Here is a 20779-nt window from a genome sequence, read left to right as displayed (position 1 = left end):
CACTTCACATAAGCTTTTCAAAAGAGCAGCCATCACAATCAAGCTTTTAAATGATGAACTCAGCTTTGCCTTAACTGCGTTTCAACCTTCCCCCCATCCTGTGGCTTTTGGGGCTCAGATTTGTGCATAATGTCTTGTGATTGCGCTGCATTATGGTGGTTTGGAAAGGCCAGGCGAGGTCCAGCCACACATCGATTTTCCATAGACAGTGGATCCGTGTGTCTCTGTGAGCTCATCAGGGATGGGGCGTTGATTGCTTTTTGATACCCCTCCAATGTGGACGAGGTCCTGCATACATCAGCTAATTAGAATGTACTTAAAGTGTTTGTCTGCGACAGACCCCACACTTTCCATCAGATCCTCAGCCCGAGTGCTCCAACGGCACTCACCGAAGGCTTTGTCAAATTCAAAAGAAAAGAAAAGGTCTGGCTTGGGTATGGTGGTGGGGGCTCTGTGTGTGGGTGTTGATGCAGGGGTTGGGGGTGGCACTTAAACTGAAAAGGAATAGTAGAAATGACTGGAGTTATTTCAGTAAATGGAAGACAACATGCACATTTAACAAAATATAGCAGTTATTGTCTATAATTGAATGATTCCACTGATCCACCTTATGCTTCTGTTCCATGCAGTAGAAGGGAAGCAGAAGCCTGGAGTGAATGACACAGCAGCAGGAAGGGAAGTTGCTGCGAGTAATTAGGCAGCACAAACGAGTGAGCGCTATCGTCCTGTGCACCTTGATGATTTTACAGCTGTGGAGCATCTGACAGGGACCAGCAGCCCCCACACTTTGGACATGTCCCTGCCTTTACTGCAGCTGCCTCACACACACAGTGAGTGTTCTGGGGTGCCCCTTTATATTTCATAGAGTCATTATATTACAGCTCCACAGTTTTGTGGGGGGCTGTCTAGCCCCCCAGACAGCTGGGAATAAAGTGGGACATGGCTCTACACCAGAAATCTAACCGCTGTTTCTTCACTTTATCTTGACTTGAATCTTAATTCCAATAAAGAGTTCTTTCTTTTTTCTTCTCACAGGATAAGCCAAGCAGGAGCACTCTGTGTGTTTCAGCTGTTATGCTCTATTCAATATCATTTCAGATAAGAGGTGTAATCCTTTTTTGGGGGGGGGTGGGGGGGGGGTATATTGACCAAACTCTGATATGAAAGCAGTAAAATAACGATTTGTGCCGTTGGCTGAGTGAAATGCTGAGGAATATTGAATACTATCCTTATTGTTGTCAGCTTTGATGGAGTGAGGCTGATTATTCAAAGGTGTCACAGCTGTGGACTCGACCACCACAGGACTTATTTTAGTGTTGGGGAGTGAGTTCATCAAAAAAAGCAGGTAAAACCGGCACCTGTGCTGCTTTATGTAAGGGTTTGTTCAGTCGTTCAGTCTGTTGTTGATTTTACTTGTATTAGTTACAGTTGACAGCATAAATGATGTTTACAGAGTTTTGTTAAAATGTCAGTTATATAGTTATTTCCTTAATGCAACACAACAATTCATAAAATCAATAAAAGTTGTGTCTTTGTACTGCCAAAAGTGGCCGGCCCATCTGGATCAGGCACAGGGCAGAAGTCAGCCAGGGAGAAAGAACCAATGAGGGCGCCACCTGTCTGCCAGATGGATGTCAAGTAATACGGACAAGCAGAAAAACACTGAGACGCCTAAAAAGAATGACATTACATAAATGTTGATGTCTTTCATCTGACATATTTGGCTGAAAGTTCATTCTGAACACGTACAGCAAAACATTAAATCTGGCTTTTTATCATAACTACCACAAACAGTTGGCCTTATTTAACAAAGCCACATCCAAAATGTAAAATAAAACAAAATATGAATGCATAAATGCACAAACATCACAGGTGTAATCCAATGTTCAGATAAAATAAAAGAAAAACACGTGAAAATAAGTCAAAAGGTGCTTTCTTTAATTAAAAAAACCCTCAGTTAATTAAAAAAGCTAGTCTATAATAGGCAGCTATATCAAAGCCTATTACAGAAAGACATCAAATCAAGTGATCAATGTTAAAAATCTCTGATAATACTTTACATTTACATTAAAATCTGGAAATTCATATTTCCATGGCAATTTAGACATTTATAACATCAGCTGAACAGAATAATTTGTTCAGGGAAAGCCAAAGAAATGAATGAAATACTTTAAAACTTAATCTTCTTATCACATTTTGGATCAGAATGTTCAAACATACCAAATTGTAAAATTAAAAACAGAGCAAATGTTCCAAATGCACAAAGCTGCACGGGAAGTATTGGTTCTGGCTGTCAGAGCGGCGTGAGTGGAGGCGTCCTGTTTAGACAGGAGTGTTGCAGAGAGTAGAGGAGTTCAAGCAGAGAGCCACAGCGCTCAGGTCAATACCTCACTGCTGCAGTCTCACCTTTCAGACTCACCAGCTTTCTTCCATCAGCAGAGAGCAGCTCTCTTTGCTCCCTCATGGTTCATTTCATCAGGGTTTCTTTTATCTTGACTGGCCAGACCCATGACCCCTGAGCACTGATAGTCCAATAAGACTGCAAGGGAGCATCATTGGGGCATTGTGAAGACTCAAACAGAACCTAACTGGGCTAAGTCTGCCCCATTATACTTTTATGTCAACTGTTTGCAAAGAAACTTGTTTGAATGTGGTTTACAGAAATAAAAAATACATGAATGAACAGATTATGGGCGAAAAGAAAATGTGCATTGGGCCATCGTCTTTTCTGACTTTGTCCTGTGCAGGTTCATGGGCAGTAAAAATTTATGTTTTAAGTATTTGTTTTTGTTCTAATGTTGAATTTTACTAATCTTCAGTGGAGTTTGCGCATCTAATTTTAAGAAAGGACTGCACGTTACTGTCAGAGCTGTCGGATTTCATGAGCCTGCAGAGAGTGTGGTGTTTACTTTTCTTAGAAGACAAATGGATGCTCTGGGTTCCACATGAAGACAAACATGAAAGAAATCACCAAGAGTTCTTAAGGCCTCTCCTTTTGTGCTCGGCCTCTTTTCAGCCTGTGCAGCCTTTTCCATCTGACTGCTGTTTGAAGTCGGACGTGGGCAATATTTGCTTTTCAGCAATTCCTGCCCACTGTGTCTCTCCGTTGCTTTTGAAGAGTGTAACCAGTGTGGGGTCTTTATCAGCTCACTTCTTGGAAGAAATTGCTCAAATTGGGTGTTTGGTTCATTGGTGTGTTTGACGAGGAGGTTTGTTGTCTCCTGGTGGATGTGATGGACAGTTTGAGCAGGTGTTGGTGGAGCTGGAGGGTGTGAGCAACCAGCCTGGGCCATGGGGGAGCAAAAGGCCTGCAGTGGAGTGAAATCCACAAAAAGTGAAGCATCGGTTGAACCTTAAAGACAAAGTAGCGAGTGGATGAGATAAGGACAGGCAGAAGGGGGAGAGGTGGGGTCTGGGTTACAGAATGAAATGTAGTTTTTCGCTCATTCCTGATGAGTTTTTTTCAATCGCAGATGTTTGATGCCAAAGTTCCTGTTTAAAAAAAAAAAAAAGAAACACTTCCTGGTTTGTTTTAAACCAGGCTTAAAATGAGCTTTGTCACAAGTTAAAGGAAAGAATTTGCCATTATGAAAGCAGACATTTCTAAGATTGTGTAAGAACAAAAACCAAACATCTGTTGATTAGTTTAGACCATTTTTCGTACAAATAATATTGCTTCCTTGTCTTTAGTGATTGGTTTAGAACCTTCAGGGTTTTTTTTCTTGCAATACTTTGGAGCCATGCCATTAGGGCATAGAATTAAGAGGCAAAGCTCAAGCTATTTCAGAAATACTGTATAACACGCTTTCCTTCCTGAGCGAGCGCATCTTTGCGGATTTGCATCACAGAATGCTGTTTCTTTTGGCATTATCTGGTGAGTGTGTGTGCAGAGAGCTGCTGCTTTTCTCTGTGGAAGTGTGTGTTTGTGTGTTTTTGTGTTGTGTGGGTGGGTGGGTTAGAGGGGAGGCTGCAAGGCTGCTGAGACCCCAGCGTTATCAGCACCAGATGCAGGTTGACTTCAGACTTTCAATGGAAGGTAAAGAGAGAGGGGAGGGGAAATTAATGAGAGCCATAAAACCAGCAGGATAAATAATTAGCCGACCGGTTCTGAGATCCGTCACTTCACTCGCCACCAAAAATAAATCCTCCCTAGAAAGTTTCTCTTTTCTAAACGGAGGCTGCCGGCTCTCAGCACGTTTGAACATGTGTTTGAGTTGCTTTTTCCTCCATTTCTGCTGTCATGTGCCTGAGTGACAGGTTTCTGTGCTGCCACTGAAACTCGGACGGACCAGCATTCTCCTCATACTAACTTGTGCAGCACAGATGACTAAAAAGTACTTTTAAGCTATCATGATGCAGCGCTAAGTCATCAGAATTAAAAGAGTGTCCTATTAGTCTTCTTTTGGCTCGAATAATCCCATGAAATGTGGCTAGTTGCTCAGCCTGCAGACAGCGTGTGGGCTATAAAATGTTGTTTTCGTGCACATACTAGACCCTACGTGGATGAAACCCCATGCATGTGTCCTACAAGCGTTGTAATTTCTCTGAGCTGTGCCCTCTTCTGGATCAAAGCTCATTTTTGATGCATTAAAGGACACTGTGTGTCAGTATCCAGAGTACTTACATGTGGTTTGCTCCCTGGGGATTTCTGCACCATTGTTGTCACGCTGTATGGAGCCCAGCCACTTGTATTGTTCTAATGCTCTGCCGGTAGAATGGAAAAAATAAAGCTGAGCAATCACGGAAGGACTTACATTATCCTGCAGTCTTTGAACACTGTTCATACATGTGAGCTAAGTAATCTTACCTGATAATCTCATGCACAGATATAAACAGATAAACTACGCTCTGACTGACAGCGAGCACACAAGTGAACATCCACGGGCTTATTGGGACTAGAAATCTGATTGCTGACTGACTGTGCTCTAAAGACTTCACTGTATTTGTCCCATAAAAGTTTGTCAGATTTGTAAATTCTAATGTTGACACCTGAGTAAGCTCTTAGTTTGTAGTGTAAAGAAAATCCAAAAGTCTGAGCCACATGTGGATCAAGTGGCCCACACCCCTGATTGATTTTTTTGGACTTTGCCCTTCTTTTCTAATCTGCTCCAACTTGACATTTGGAAAGTCAGAAATCAATTATGTCTCCTTCCAAAATGAAAGGCTTAAAAATCTGGTATATGACTTTAAAGTCAACCCAGCTCGCCTTTGACACGGCGCATTACAAAGGAAAAGGAAAATCACACTGCATACCTGATCCATAAAAAAGCCTTTGAAATGGATTGCTGGGTGGGATCCAGTCTGGCACAAGTCATGGCATTGATGGCACAGCCCCTGGGTGTGCGCATGCTTGGCCTGGACGAGATGGTTGCCGGGTCCGTATCAGTGGGCACTGGCCCGTCCTGCGGGACCACCTAAGCCATGCTGTCTGAAGCAGAAGTGGTGAAGCTGGCAGGACATTTGGACTTTTATGCTGATTTTATTTGAGTCAAAAAAAGCCACAATGTTATCGTCTTCAGCTTCCTGCTCAACAGCCCCTCTGAAGCTGCCTGGGATCTTTTCAAAATAAAACTTTTGGTCATCCATTGTCTGCTGCACCTGTATAGATGTTCACCTCTAATTGCAAACTTATACTTTCATCTTTCCCTGATGAGTTTCCAGCTGAATGAAAGCGTCGGTTTCGCTGTCTGTCTGCGAAACATCCGCATGTCGTGAATGACGTGAAATTGATGAGCGTGGATTCTGCCTACCGCCTAGCCAGCAGACAGGAAGTTGACAGCTGCAGCAGTTTTCAGAAATCATTGATAACCGTCCGCGAGGTAATGAAATGCACACCTTTGATCAGAAGTTCAAAAAAAGAGCGTTGGCTTTGCAGAATTTTAGAGCTGGCTGCAGGCGGGCAGAGGCCAACGAGGGATCGAGTTGATTTAATAGGGCTCATACAGAGGTTGACGAGAGTACCAAACCCACTAAACTGGAGGTGCAAGCCAGGGCTGCCAGTACATATCTTTTGTCTTTCATTATCTTTACTCCCTTATTATTTTAAATGGCCGGTGTGTGAGTGAGTGTTTTTTTTTCTGACTCTGGAAGCTTTTTTGATATCCATTTAGATTGGGGCTTCATTAAAAAACCTCAGACAATGGAGTGACTTCTAATTAAGAAGCACTGCATCTGGCCCCTGGCACCCTATCCCGTTGTTCCATCTATTTTGCTGGGGAGAATTCATTTGTTTCTTAATTAAGAAAAACACCAATAGCGTGAAAAATCTGCTTATGGTACCTGAATCCTAATTAGCTAAATAGTGAGGGGAAGGGGAAATCACATTCCAGTAGCCCTAGAAATGAACTCAGAGCTGATAAAAATGAACTAACTAGCCTTGCATAAATCGAAGCTGGGGAGAAAGTGTACCATCATTATGGCTAAGACAATATGCAAACTATCTTCAAAGAAATCAAATTGCTGGAATGTTTTCATTTGCATGTATTAACCATTAACATAATGAGGAGAAGTGACATTGGACCCGGATTGTGTGTCTGTTCGGATTGATAACTCTGCTGCATCTGCAAATAGTCTCCTCTGCAAAATTATGCCAGCAGTCAAATCAGTGCTGAACTGTGGAGGGAGAGTGATGGAGGGAAACACAGAGAGGGAGCGAGGAGAGTGGAGGATTTTGCTTTTTTCCCGTTTTATCGGGGAGCTGTGTGCAAACCTGCTGCAGTGTTGAATCAGAGCCATCATCCTCTGACAGCTATCCTTAAACGGCAAGGTGGCGCGAGTCGTTGTCTCTGGAAGCTTCTGCGCGTGTTTGGGGTCGGGGGCGCACACACCACCGCGCCCATGTGGCTGCTAGCCCTACAAAGACCTCGAGTGGGCACACTTTACCCCCCCCTCCCACATATCGGACAGTTACACGCACACGCGTGGGTCATCCCTGTTCGCCCTCCCCGGCCCGACACATCAAAGTGCTTCCAGGATACCAGAGGCTCACTATCTGTTCCGTAAAGACTCACCATGTCCCACGTTGGCGATTGGTGGGCACGCAGCCAAACACAGTGTGTCTTCTTCACTGCAGGCATCATGCAAAACACTGAACTGTCTTCAATTTTCAAAATAATTTTTCCGGCATGCTATTTCCCAGGATCAGCCTCTTAGGTCAAATTATTCAATTAAGTGTCTGTTTATTACTGATACCAAAGCTGGGTGGCGGTCCCACTTATCACCTTTTTTGCAGATTGGTGTTCTCACAGAATACCACCATAAAGATTGCCTTGGCTTGTAATTAAAATGGCACAGGGACAAATTTGGCACAGGGCTAAGACGCGGGGAGGTAAGGGAAGCTGGGGGAAATCTAAGGGAGCTGCATTCTGCTGAAAAGTTGAGGCTGTAAAATTATTGCCAGCACACCACAAAGGCCCAAACAGGAAGGCGGAAAAGGGCAGTGTCGGCGTGTTGACATTGTCAGCCATTATGGAGAAGATGGTCAGAAAAGCAGAGTTTTTTTTGCGGGTCTGACTTAAGCAAGGATGAGTGTCAAGAGATGCTGTTTAGACATCCGGTGTGCCAGTCAGGCATGCATCTATCTACAGGCGTGTGCGGTGATCAGCTACTGGCAAGCTTTGGGGACACGCCGTGTGGCAAACATACCTTTGAGTGTCTTTGACTCCCCAAGCCTGTGTGTGACTTCTCAGAAAAAAATAGGAAAGGAATCAAAGCGCCAATAAGCTGATGGTGTTAAGCCAGAGAAGGGAGGAAGAAAAGAAAGACCCCAGCGTCTTTGGATTTTGACAGAATCTCCATGTGCTCACTGACAAAAATTTGCATTGTTATCACAGATAACTGGTGATGTTTTTACTTGGTCGTACATTTTTGTGAAGTATGTAAAATGCAGAGCGAGCCCCTAACGATTCCCTTAATGACGCGGATCTTGCTTTTCTTCCCCGAATCGCGTCTTAGCGGGCTTCGCAGTGCGGGATGTCTGATATCTGAATATTAAAAGGAGTTTCAAGCTCATCTGCAAATGTGATTTGCACATATCACACTTGTGCAGTCGTCAGGCTGCTTCATCGTCAGGCTTCTAAGCAAAGAAGGCTCGGGAGGGGAGGGAGGAGGAAGAAAAAAGAAAGATGCACATATGGGTTGCTATTGATGTATTCCATTTCTGACCTAATTTAAATCCCTGCCAACAAGCTCATATGCATACTGTACATTTGCTAAATTACAGAGTGCAAACCTCACTTTCTCATAGAGACAGGTGTAAACACCAATGTTGCCATAGTGCACCAGTAGTAAATATGATAATCGCATCGTGCTGCAATAGCACAAAATAATTTGGACATCATTTCGATGTCTGATGGGCCCGGGGGAATGCCCTCCAGAACGAAAGTGGCCCATTGACATGCTCTACACGCCAAGATATAATTATGGCTGCCTGTCTTTGTTCCTCCCAAGCTTCCTCTCAGAGCTCTCGTAATTTGCTTGTGATATTTTGGTATTCTTTACGAGTGACTTATTCTCTGTGGACTGGAGCATTACATGGGTGTGAATGAGGATGCGAATAAGCTGCCAAATCCCAAAGTTCAGAAATTCCAAGTGCAACATCACAGCAAAAAGTTGATGCAGTTTAATGAGGACGAAGGCAAAGCCTGTTTTGAAATTGTGTTTTGAGTCCTGACATGTGATGACTCGTATTCCTCTGGATTTTGGGCGCCTGCTCTCTGTGTCATCTCTGGCTATCTGTGTGGGACTTTGGTGATAATAAGGGGGCAGTGCCAGAATATCTTTAGGGTGTGCAGCGTGTTGAGCTGCGGTTTGTTGTCATGATAATCCCTTCATTTGTAATGTCGGGATCAGCAGGTTACGGCTCTCCGCCTGCCTGCCGTGTCAAGACTTGGGACTGGCTAGGTGGATTGTCATTTCTGAAGCAATATTTTGACAGCGCCTTCACTTTGCTCGTATGCTGCAGCTCAAAGGTCAGAGCTGTGCCACTTCCATTTACTGTGTGTGAACACTCAATCCCTGAGGAGCACTTTACAGTTCCCCCCTTGCCTGAGTCAGCCTTGCTTCTGCCTCTCACCATTTAGCTCACTCGTTTAGGAGATAGATGTCAGAGCTGGTCCCACACAGAGCTTTACTGCCCGAAGCTCGCAAAATCACAGGTAATTGGAACTTCTTTAAAATAGTCCAAACAAAAACATGTCTGATTTCCATTCCTGAAGAATTTGTTGCAACAGCACAATGCCGTCATGGTGTAGCTGTCATCCATTTTCCCGTGTGCTCAGTGCCCCCCACACACACACACACATGCGTTCCGGCAGGTTATGTCAACCAAATAAGGCACTTGTCAGTAACACAAAAAGACATTGTTGCTGCTCCATTGTTACCTGCTCTGCCAGCTCTGGTATAGAAAGTGATGGAGTGACGGTGTTTTTGGAGCGCCGTGCAGCTCCAGAGCCCCAGGGGTGTTATGGGTGTAAATCTCCCTCACACAGCTCTGCTCCGGGCCAGAGAGAGCATCATCATTAGCCACAGCAGATGGAGGGGCTTCAGCACTGTTTTCCTCCCTCTTTCTCTCTGTGCTGTCAGGCTATACTGCTGGAATCTGGGGTGATAAAGTGGAAGGGAGCAACAGCAGAGCCCAGACACTGAATGATGAAATCCATGTGAAATTGGATGAAAGCTGCTCGCGCCCCAAAAGACCGATGCATTTTTTATTTGTGACCTGATGACAGTGGAGGTTTAGTTAAGTGATGGGTCTGTTCCCATGTTTGACTGCTCCTGCTCTGGTGGTAGATGAAGCAGTCGGAGTTTGATTGCTAATGTCTAGAAATGTTTACGGGGTTTAAAAATGTAACGTTAGTCTTCTTCAACCAAAAAAAAAGGGAACATTTTAACTTGTCAGATTGTGGGGTGAACCTCTTTGTGACAGTACAACAATTATATGTTAGCAAATACAAAAAAATTGTTGCTAGATTCCAGGTAGTTTTTTAAAGGAGGAAAACAAAACCTACAGAAAATAAATCCCCCAAAATGGAGTAGATCTTCCTCTAAATAAAAGGAACGGTGGCCCTGAAGGGCAAATCACACCAACAAATCACTCAAAACAAAAAATATTTTAACATCCCTATGAACGTTTAAAACAGCAACGCAATTAATAAAATAGCGTTACATTTTAGAAATGAAAAAAAATTCTAAAAACTAAAATGTAATTCCAAAAAACGAAACACAATTCTAAAAAGAAAAAAGAAAAAAAGGAAGCAAAATTAATTTCAAGAAATCAAAATGAAATGAAACAAGATAAGAAACCGGAAAAAGGTAGTACAATGGGACACGGCTTACTGGATGATGACGTTTGTTCACCTTTTTCAACCAGATGTTATTTTTCATGGTGACATCTTCTGACAGAAAATATTTCCTTAAGCTTCTACAACCACTGCATGAGTTTTGTAATCAACTCTTTACCACCATTTAGCCAACACATCCTTCTGCATTTCCCCTTCTTTAAAACTCAAATGTCATCATCCGATGCTGCAGTATTTCACAGGTCTTCTGTCCAGGGAGCATCGACGGTGTCTGAATGTGTGTGCTTAGATTTGTTATTTCTGGAATAATTACCTTTTATGAAGCACTCGCCTGCAATGGAGGAGAAATTTGGCGGGCTAAGCTGTAAATGGAGGTCAGGCTAAAGGGTTACTGTAATGTCCTCATAAGGATGGCTGTGTGGCTCGTGGTCGTCCAGTAGGAAGCGGCACATGCCCAGATCAAGAATTGTGAGGGAGGCAGAGTCGGGGAAGGGGTGTTGGAAAAAAAAAAACCCCGTCTCTCTGTGTGTTTTAAAGGACAGTGCTTTGAATGTCATTTGACAATTTCCTTTTAATTAGAACTAATTTACAGAAAGATGCCCACCAGCTAATCTTTACAGGATAATTAACTTCTATTTTCTTTACTTTTAATTAAAAAGTGGAAAAGATTTAGTTGATCCATAAAGAATTGTTCTTTTGAAATGTTCATCAGACTTCACACTTCTTTTGGCATTGGTAATATTTAGATGCTATCTACTGCTCACAGTCTCCACTGAGTTATTGCAGTGATTTCTTTCTCCCCCTTATCCCGGGTATTAAGTAGTGGAACTATCAATAGTAGAAATAGGAGCCAAAGGCAAATTAGAATTGAATTAATGAAGAATTTATTGCAAAAAGAGCCCCTCCCCACCCTCCATAAGACTGAATGAAATTGGAATCTTAGATATATCCATTTCATAGAAATTCCTTGATGTGAAAATATTGTTTTATCTACATTATTTGATACATTAATCAGTTTTCTCATTCAAAAAGAACCCTGGAAACTCTTTTAAATGATTCACGACTGAAAGCCAAATGTTGCAGAGTTTTGGATTTATAAATGTTCTTTTTGTGGGCCCTGAACACCCAAAAAACAGCAACATGGTAACTGCTGAAGACGAGTTCCTGACGGCTCTGCAGAATGAGAGCCGCCACAAAACAGCTGGTTAAGAAAAGTATTTTCTGGCCACTGTTAGCACCTTCCAAAAGACTTTACTTAGTGGAGATAAAGTGAGCCAATATGAGGTGAGCGCGCTGCAGACAGCGCCTCCACTCATCTGCAAACGAGCCAGTGGCTGAAGATGGATGCCCCCACTTAACCATGATAGCTCCCTGGAGGAGCCTCACTCAATGGCTTCATTAAAACTGAATGTTCTAGTGAAAAGCTTGCTTATAAACCAGTAATTAAGACCACACATATTTTACCTGCTTTGTTTCAGCTGTCAGCTCCAGTGTACAGGCATGTAGTTAAGTTACATTTCCATATAAGTAACAGGACGACACTCATAAATCAGAGCCAGAGGAGAAGAAGAAGAAGAAGAAGAAGAAGAGTGCAACATCTCTACTATGTTTTACTTCCTTCATGCTGGGATACAGACAGGTAAATATAAGAGAACAGGTATCATGGTCAGCGTGGACTCAGTCTGCTACCAGTGTCCATTGGACGTCCTGTGTGTCTTTGTCCAAACTCAAGAGGAGAGGACAGTCATCCGGGGAGAAGTAGGACCTGGTGATGTCCAGAGAGAAAGTGGTTGGCATCCACCGAAGCCCTCGGGCATGCTCAGAGGAGCCTCCAGCATTTTAATGGCATAGTCAAATGCCAACAAGTTTTCCTGCCATCCCATTTCAAATTCATTGGATAAAGAATTGTGAGCATGTTATTCCCCTTCAACAGTCCTGACAGAAAGACTGGGCGCCACAACACAGAACTTAGCAGCTCTGCATACTCGCTGGGATCCAACACTGTGCCTGATTGGAATATTCAACCATCACTTTTCGCGTTTTTTTTAAACTGGGATTAAATAAATCGATAAAATTGTTCTTTTTGTTTAGATCGGGCAAGAACGTCCTGTCTAAATTTCATCTAAACATCTTAATGTATGCTTTTGTCAACTTGTATCGTGGTCCTATGTCATCGTCATGGTTGCAGGCTCAGAAGAAGGTTGTGTGTTTGTGCACGTATGAGCGTTCAAGCAGACGTGAACACTTTTATTCAGCCCACAACAAGCCCACCCTCCCTCCTTTATCCTGCATAATTTCCACACAAGTGTCACCGCTGAGTTTTCAAGCATTTTGTTGACTGTTGATTGTAAGTGCCCGAATTTAGCAAGGCAGCCATTGCTAATCATGAGAATTACATTGCTTAGCAACCGGAAAATCAAGTTAAACAACACCATTGCTTATTCTTGGTCACAGACTGCAGCTCCAAAAACACATCGGTCTCCACTGAAGCTGCTCCACGCTCCTCCCAGCGCACACACATTTACCCACAAGCAGCCATTCACAGACAAAACACAAGTGCTAATTTACTTTTGACTTGTGTTACAGCATTAGCTCCACATTTAGTCTGATCACAGAGAGAACAGCTGGAAAAAAGGCTCTTCTTTTCTGTAGCATTTAATCGGTTTGAAAAGGGCCGTTTGAAACCAAACATTCCTTTGAGGGCTCCTGTGGCATATTAGGCCATTAAGAGTTGTGGAAATGGTATCTATTTCATTACGGTGATCAAGGATTAAATGAGCAGCTTGAGCCCTGTAACATATACACTGAGGCTGCTCCATAGCTGTGGGAGCCCTCTGCTTCCCAAAGGTCATTAGAGCTGTGGAGAAAGAATGGCCCCCAGTCTATACTTGTCTTTTTACACCACACCAGCTCTGTCTCTTTACTTTCAGCCTTCCTGACCCATCTTTTTTCCACTTTCAGAGTTTAAGTCTTTGTTTCTGACGTCCGAGTGTACCTGGTTGAGGGCCTGAAGTATTTTCAGCATCGTATGACAAAATCTGCTTTCTTTCTAAAGTCTCATCTTTCCTCACCCAGACGTGAGGAAGGTGGAGTATCAGGACTGGCACAAAGGGCCAGTCACTGAGAGCAGAGCATGCAGGGGTTGAGCCACATGGCCCTGTTGGATTTTCAGGATGCATAATGCATTCATGTTTGGTCTCAGGTGCTGCTATTTATACACAGGCCAGCTTGGCCACATTTTCAATGGGGCTGTTGGATGAAAAACTGTAAAGGTGGGAGCAAAAATGATTTCCATGCTTATAGAGATCTGCTGCTTTGTTCTGTCAGATTCAATTACCTCACCTCTAATTAGAGAGCTATAGAGGAGGCTAGGTTTGTGATCCACACATCACACTGTGGAGCCTGCTGATAATGTGAGGTATCGCTATCGCAGTCCGGCCACAAGCTCCCCGTGTTGCAGACAACTGAAAAAGCACGGCATGAAATCAGCCGTCACTCATAGAGTTTGGTGCAGGCACACATATTCCTTCAGGTCTCCTCTTCCTTTTTTAACTATGAGCTTTTGGTGGGAAGCTTTGGCACATTCCTGTTATGTTTCTTTTTTCTTTTTCTGTTTTAGTCCTCTGAAGCAGACTCCACAACTGAGTATTTTCTTGAAAGATGGGCTTATTCCTCCACCTCTGTCCATGCTCCTCTTCCCTGCTCCCCTTCCTTGGTGACTCATTAATCCTCTGTCCATCATATGGGCTCCGAGTATCACCCCATTTTATAGACTCAGTGGGGGCATTACCATATCCCTCGCTGCAGCTCCACTCCGCGTGGCCGATCCCTATCAGACAGAGGCCATGCCACGAACAAAAGAGCTGCTGTGATCAAGTCTGCATTCAGCCGCCAATGTCTCTATTAGCATTAGCTGCTCCTGCCCGCTGCAGCACGACTGTTTGAACAGGGCTTAGATTTGTCTCTGCAGTCATCTCAGGAAGGGTCTGACCGCTGTGGGTGATAGAGACCAGGGTGTGGACGGCCAAACTCTCACTGAAAAGGCTCAAATGCCAAGCTGCCACACTCCAAAGTACAAATAATTATTGTGGGACGGCTTTGACTAATTATTTTAAGGATTATTTTTCATGACGGGCTCTAATTATTTGGTCGAGTGTTTCCTCGTCAAGGCTGCAGATTGTCCCTCCGAGGCGGTTATAACCAGGGCAGCGGCGAAAGCAAGCTGGGTGGAAAGCAGATTCTCCCTCCACAGTGTCGTTGGCCATCTGAACTCCAGAGGAGGCTCGATAAGAGCGAGAAACAGCAGACTTGTCCTCTGGCCCAGTTCATCAGCACACCCAATAGAAATGCACCAACAAGCGTGGGTCACACAGGGAATGTGACAGGATTTTAAACAGTACACAACTAAATATAGCAGGAACACCACTATCAGAAAATGAGTTCGGAGTGTGGTGCTGGTCGTTTAGAAAGTCATTATTCTTATCATTGCTGTCTCTGAAATAATTTCAGGTCTCTCCATGCAATGAATACTGTATAATAAACTAAACATGTGGGAATGCGAAGAAATTTTAGTCATCTATGTGGTCCTCAAGAAGAAGCCATCAGGCCCCCTGTAAAGTCTCTGACAGCGTGGAATACTTTATTTCTCCATATTCAGGACGAGCTCCAGTGTCTCTGTTAGACTCATACTGCTTTCCCACTATCTGCCAGAGTGGGAAAGTGAGATAGCCTTTTTCTAAGTCTATTAAACCTCAATTCTATCTCATCTTATCTAACTAATCTTTGGTGTCTTGTTGACCATGACGTTTATCTGAAATCTCCTTTTTCCTTTATCATCACACAACACTGTACTTCTATTTTGTGTGGTGCAACATTGCAGCTGTACTTGCGGCAACAGAGGAAGAATCATTTTGTCGTACAAACGGTTCTCATTCAGCTGTGTAATGGAATGTGTACAGACTGTGTGTATAGAAATGTATTTCCTCGCTCGCTTTCACACTGTCTTCATTTGCCTTGGCAGGAGCTTTTAACGCCAGTCATACAGGCTCCCCTTGATACTGCGATATTTATCTCTCGGTATCATCTTAAGCGATGGTAGACTCATCGAGTCACTTCACGCCTCACTTCCCTCCTCTGCGAATCAGCAGAAGGCATCAGATAAGATCATAAAACTGTATCCTAATTTAAAGGCAGCACTCGGCCTCTGCAGTGTCTATTAGAGATCCGTGTGCTAATTCTTTTCATGTCCGGGGCTCCTGCAGATGCTGGCTTCTACAAAGGAGTAATTTGTAAGACTAATGAAAAAGAGCATGCGGTTTGTGGACATCGGGGGGGTCTTTTATGAGCCTCAATGCTAGAAGAAAAAGAGGACCACACCAGCCCCACTTTATGAGGAGAAATTATTGCTTTGTTAAAGATGAGGGGGGTTCACCCTGGCCACAATGGAACAAACACACCAAAAAGGTGGGCATGAGTGCACTCGCCGGGTTCCACAACAATGCACAACGGCTCTCATTGTAGAATGAAATAAATGTTAGTTTTCTCAAGTCAGAAGCTTCTCTCCAGGATTTATTGAAATGGTTTCACTAAAACAACCACTGAGACATTTAAACAGAGCAAAAATGAAATGTAAATGTAAAGCTGATTTATAGTATTAATAACTACAATTGCTTTCATTAAGCATTCTTCTTCACATTTTTTCACAAGTTTTCAGACTGAGGTTCACAGGTGTACCACAATAGGACAAAGTGGGCTTATAAAATGGATGGATGGATGGATGGATGGATGGATGGATGGATGGATGGATGGATGGATAGGGGTAAAGGACTGACTCGATGACTGATTCAGCTCCTTTAGTTCAAAAAAGATTCAAAAAATTGCTTTTGTGCATTCTTGTCAATGTTTGTTACTCCCATTTCCATAACAAGTTGCTCCAAATTTCTGGAGACTCGTTCAGATGTATCTTTGCTGCTACGATCACTTTTTTCCCTCCTATCATCTGTTGATCTATTTTCAAAGCGTTCCCATTGGCCTTTTAATTATGATTATGCTGCTTTTAGCCAAAGAAAACAACAACAAAAATCAACCTGTGTCGTTTTCCATGACATCGTTTCTGCAGAGCAGCAGGAGTTCATTAGAAATTCACCTCTGAGTTGTGGGCGGGATCATCGGCACAGAGCAACTGCCTCCCCCCCTCCCTGTTACTGTTGAGAGATCTCTGTTTACACTCTCCCACTAGCTTACAGCACCTTAGACCCCCAACTTTAAACTAGCGGTGCAACAAAAATGGTGAGCAGAATTGGAGCTATCCAGTCATGCAGTTTAGATCCAGATTCCAGCTCAGACGAGGAAACCAAAGACATACATGCATCAGAATGGAGCAGAACATGGAGCCCAGCGTATTTTCTATATAACAAATAAGATCTTTGTTAAACAGTTTCATTACGTCTCTTCCTTATTCACAGCGGATTGAAGAAATACTCAGAAATGCAGTTTTAATCTTAATCTTCTTTAAAATGTCCTCCATCATCAGAGAAATGCCACAAGAACATGTTAAACACACCAAAACACTATTTTCACTGGAGTGGCTCTTTAAATAAATAACTTCACATTCACTTTTGGCTGAACCTGCAGGGAAAACTTTTCCTAACAGTTTACTGGAGGTTCTTTTCAACTTTCCACTTTTTGATGTGCACCACTTTCCACTAAGAACTTTGCTGATGTCGTTCTCTTTTGACGTTACTCCCACATCTAAGAAGCAGCAAACTGACTAAACCTCAGCATCTCTGACGATCAAGTCTGGCAGATAACTGGACTTTTTAGCAACATCTGACAGCTGTTATGATCATTACTAATCTTGCAAAGATGATGTCAAATCTGTGCCCACGATCAGCATTTTTACTATTTTTGGTGAAAAGATTAGAATAACCAATTATGTGCCTCATAGTTCTGCCCTCTAGTTTACCTAGCCTTATAACCTTTGAATTTTTCTTTTTCCAGAACAAAGCTACATCTCTTTTTGGTTTGTTTTCCATTCTCGTGATTTTTGGGCAGCCATGGAGTAGAGGTAGAGTGCTCAATCTATGATTGCAAGATAGCGTGTTAAGGTCCCGCCTTACCTGACCCTGTGTCAGAGTGTCCTTGGGCATTTCCACATTGCTCCTGGTGGTGATAGGTTGGCGCCAGTGTTTGGCAGCAGTGTGTAGATGTGTGTGTGCATTGGAGAATGGGACTGTAACTGTAAAGCGCTTTGGGAAGGTAGGAAAATGCAACACCATTCTTTTTTTGTGTGTGTCTAAACCTGGAGTGTTTGTCATTTTGGTGCAGCGTGTGCAGACGCTGCAGACTTATTTGGGCAAGACAGAGAGGTGTGCAAAGGCAGAATAATCTTAATAACATTCAAAAGCTGGGTGAGACGTTTTTCAGACTAATACAATTCAGGTAGCAGTACAGTAATTGCATCAACACCCTTGATTGAAGCAAAAATTGTAATATGCAAATACCAAAAGAGATGTACAGCTACAAGCAAAACTGAAATCATTTAGATTTAAAGAAATAATATTGCACAGAAGGGGGAAAAAATTAATCACACGGAAAAGTGTCTCCTTTAAGATTGCACTGGTGTATTACCCCAAGGCATGGAATGTAAATGGAAAATCAACATTGTACCCTGTGATAAGGCTAACAAATTAATAAAAGTATTTTCTTTCCACCTTCCATGCCGATGCCTGTACGAAAAGTCCGGAAAGGATTTTTTTTCTCCCTCCTTCCATGTGAGGTTTGGTTTAACAGGGAGCAGGATTTGGATCGTTCACCTTGGCTGCATGTCAGACTTCAGAAGCAGAAGGGCACAGATGACATTTTCCAGAAATGTTTTGGAAAAATGATGGCAAAATAAAATGTTAATGACACAACTTTGTCTGTGCCTTAATTGTACCCTGATCGTGCTTTGTTCTGAACTGCATCCGGATTTGTAGTTTAGAAAGAAAAGTCGTGCTGATTTTTTTTTTTTTTTTTTTTGTCTGTAGAGCCCGAAGGGTGTGATGAAAGCAGCTGAACATCTCCATTGTGTGCTGTGTGTGTGTGTCTTTGTGTTCAAATGTGCGTATTTGTCCTCAGGTCCTCTGGAAGATGGCCTGGAGGAGGAAGAAGAGGAATGCGTCTCCGAGGAGAACGAGATGTTGGCCAAAGACGAGTTTTCTGCGGAGGAGAACTTTACGGCTGAGTTTGAGAGCGGGAACATGAGCTGCGAAGACATGGACTACTTTTGCAACAAAGGTGAGGGTTCTTCCCCGACGCTACGGTGAATCTACAACTGTTCTCTACAGCACCGCCATAGTTTCAACACCTCAAATGAGACAATATGCTTAGCCAAACTGGGGCCAAGCTTGAAAAAAGCAGCCAAAACTCCTGCCAAAAGCATTTAATAAAATTCCTCAGCATGTTCAAATCAAGCCTGGCTGAGCTTCAGTCTGTTTGTGAATATTTCCGGCATCACTGCTCTGAGTAAAAACTGTCCGTTTTTTACATTTGATCCCAGAGCAGTGGTTTGATCTGAGACGATGGCATGGACAGTGCTGGCTCTGGCTCTGTGATAGCACTATTGAAGGTGTGCTACACCAATGCACTGGGGACGGTGGCAGCCACCTTTGAGCCAGTGCTGAGGCTCTGTGAACGCTCGGCTGCACCTGCTCCCGCTCGGAGGTCCAGCACAAGAAAGTGCCTCAGCGTTGCCAAACTCGCTCGAGTCCTCTTTGAACTCCAGTTCAATTAGTTTGCCTCTTTTGTCTGTTTGTTTCATTTCACTCACACCTTGCCATCACAGGAGCTAATTTGCGGTCTGCTTCAGGTTACAGTGTGAAGATGACAGACTTGTCCCTCTCCCTCCCCCGGATGCCACTCGTCTTCCCCTCTGGTAGTGTGGCATTTGTTACCCCAGGTGTTCCTGCTCTAACCGGTGCACGGATGCCATAAATTTGACTTGTTAATGAAGAACTAGTGCTTTGAATTCCTGCCTCTTTTTGTCCCTTTCAAACTGAAATTTGTTGAGAATTATTTCTTCACACTTCTAAACTGATGTGCCTCGTGGGACTGCAATATTCAAGCGGGAAAATCTTTTATGTTTTTGGCAGGCTATGCCCCAGTAATCATATCAATAATGTTTTTCTTTTGTTCTAGGGAAAAAAGCTGAATGGCACAATTGTTCAGAAATTGCAATTACCGGCAATGCCTTAGCTGTTTTACCCTTTTGTCTGTACATCCTTACTTAAACTTCAAAGTACAAGTCACGGTCTTTAAATAACCCAGTGGCTATGAAGTAGATGGTGCAGTATATAATGGTTGTTGCAGGGAAGGGAAAGTACAACTTCTGAAAATCTTCAAAGAACCTTGTCACAGCCTTTTGAGACTTTTTGTTTTGGCTAAAGCCTTGTGAGAAACTCCAGTCTTCTTTTCGTGTTTGCGAATAAAAAGTCAACACGCCACACGAATCCTAAGTGTCAAAAAATATACTTTTCCTCGGCAGTCCTAATCTATTTGGTGTCACACACAAGCTTTAGCAGCCAGATTTTTTGTATTACTCTCCTATCTAAGCTTACAGTAGCTAAGTCTTCCATTGCCTTTTAAGACCCAAATGATGTAGTATCCATGTTTCTTTTTATGTGTTGCAGAGTCTGTGCAATCTTCAGGTGTAGCCATTTTCCCCATGATCCCTTCCTCAATTAGATCTGGTTCAAACTAACGTCATAGTGGCTTAAATTTACCCCACTTCTGTGAATTAAACAGGACGCAATCCTTGAAGCTTTAAATGGTTTAAGTGTGTTATTCCTCGACTATAGAAGGAAAAAGAGAGCCCCCCCCTTGATTAACTAAACCCTCTCAAATGTGATGGCATACTGTAATTAGCCCTGTGCGGACTTGAACGTGGGTTTTAAAGCAGCCACTCATCCCATGGCCTTTATCTTCTGCTGCTTCCCCGAGAATAAGGTCTCCCGTGTGAGGTTCCTCCACTGAGCAGCGACTCTCCGGTCTTAGCTTAGCCTTGTATCTGTGTAGTCACTCTCTGAAATGGGCTTGTCAGGGGGACCTAAAACCTCCATTAAAAGTTTCAGTCCATAATAGGTATTAAAAAGCTGTAGGAACACAAAGAAGAGTACCAATTTTCATTAACATATGAAGCACTTATTAACTTTGATCAGAGTGCGGTGAAGTAGCAAAGCCGCTTAAAGGCGCAAAGGTCAAGAAGTTGAATGCCACCAAAGACTCAGCCATTTGGCTTACCCTTGCAGAAAAGGAACTCCCCAGATAAGTGCATGAAGCACCTTGACGACCCACCGTGGTCTGAGGCTGAGGAACCTTACAGTTTGGTCATGTCAGACTCCACGCTTGCAGGATGATGACGCTGATGGGCTTTTTTGTCACATCTCTAACCGTCCCGGGTAGAAACAGACTACTGCAATGACCGCATAACATGGGTTTGCTTC

At 43.2% G+C, this 20779-nt stretch overlaps 1 protein-coding gene across 2 annotated transcripts in view; it reads left to right on the top strand.

The window, feature by feature from the left end:
* The window catches only part of zfpm2 (zinc finger protein, FOG family member 2), a 117535-nt gene that overhangs the window by 11246 nt on the left and 85510 nt on the right, over nt 1-20779 (top strand). For both annotated transcript variants that reach the window (XM_011484912.3, XM_011484913.3), the window contains exon 2: nt 18417-18575. In XM_011484912.3, the coding sequence (XP_011483214.2) occupies nt 18417-18575 (159 nt within the window). The remainder of the gene's footprint in view (nt 1-18416; nt 18576-20779) is intronic.

The sequence above is a fragment of the Oryzias latipes genome, chromosome 16 (genome assembly GCF_002234675.1).
Source record: "Oryzias latipes chromosome 16, ASM223467v1".
NCBI lineage: Eukaryota > Metazoa > Chordata > Actinopteri > Beloniformes > Adrianichthyidae > Oryzias > Oryzias latipes.
The sequence above is the reverse complement of the archived record's forward strand: the minus strand, read 5'-3'. Positions and strand labels throughout refer to the sequence as shown.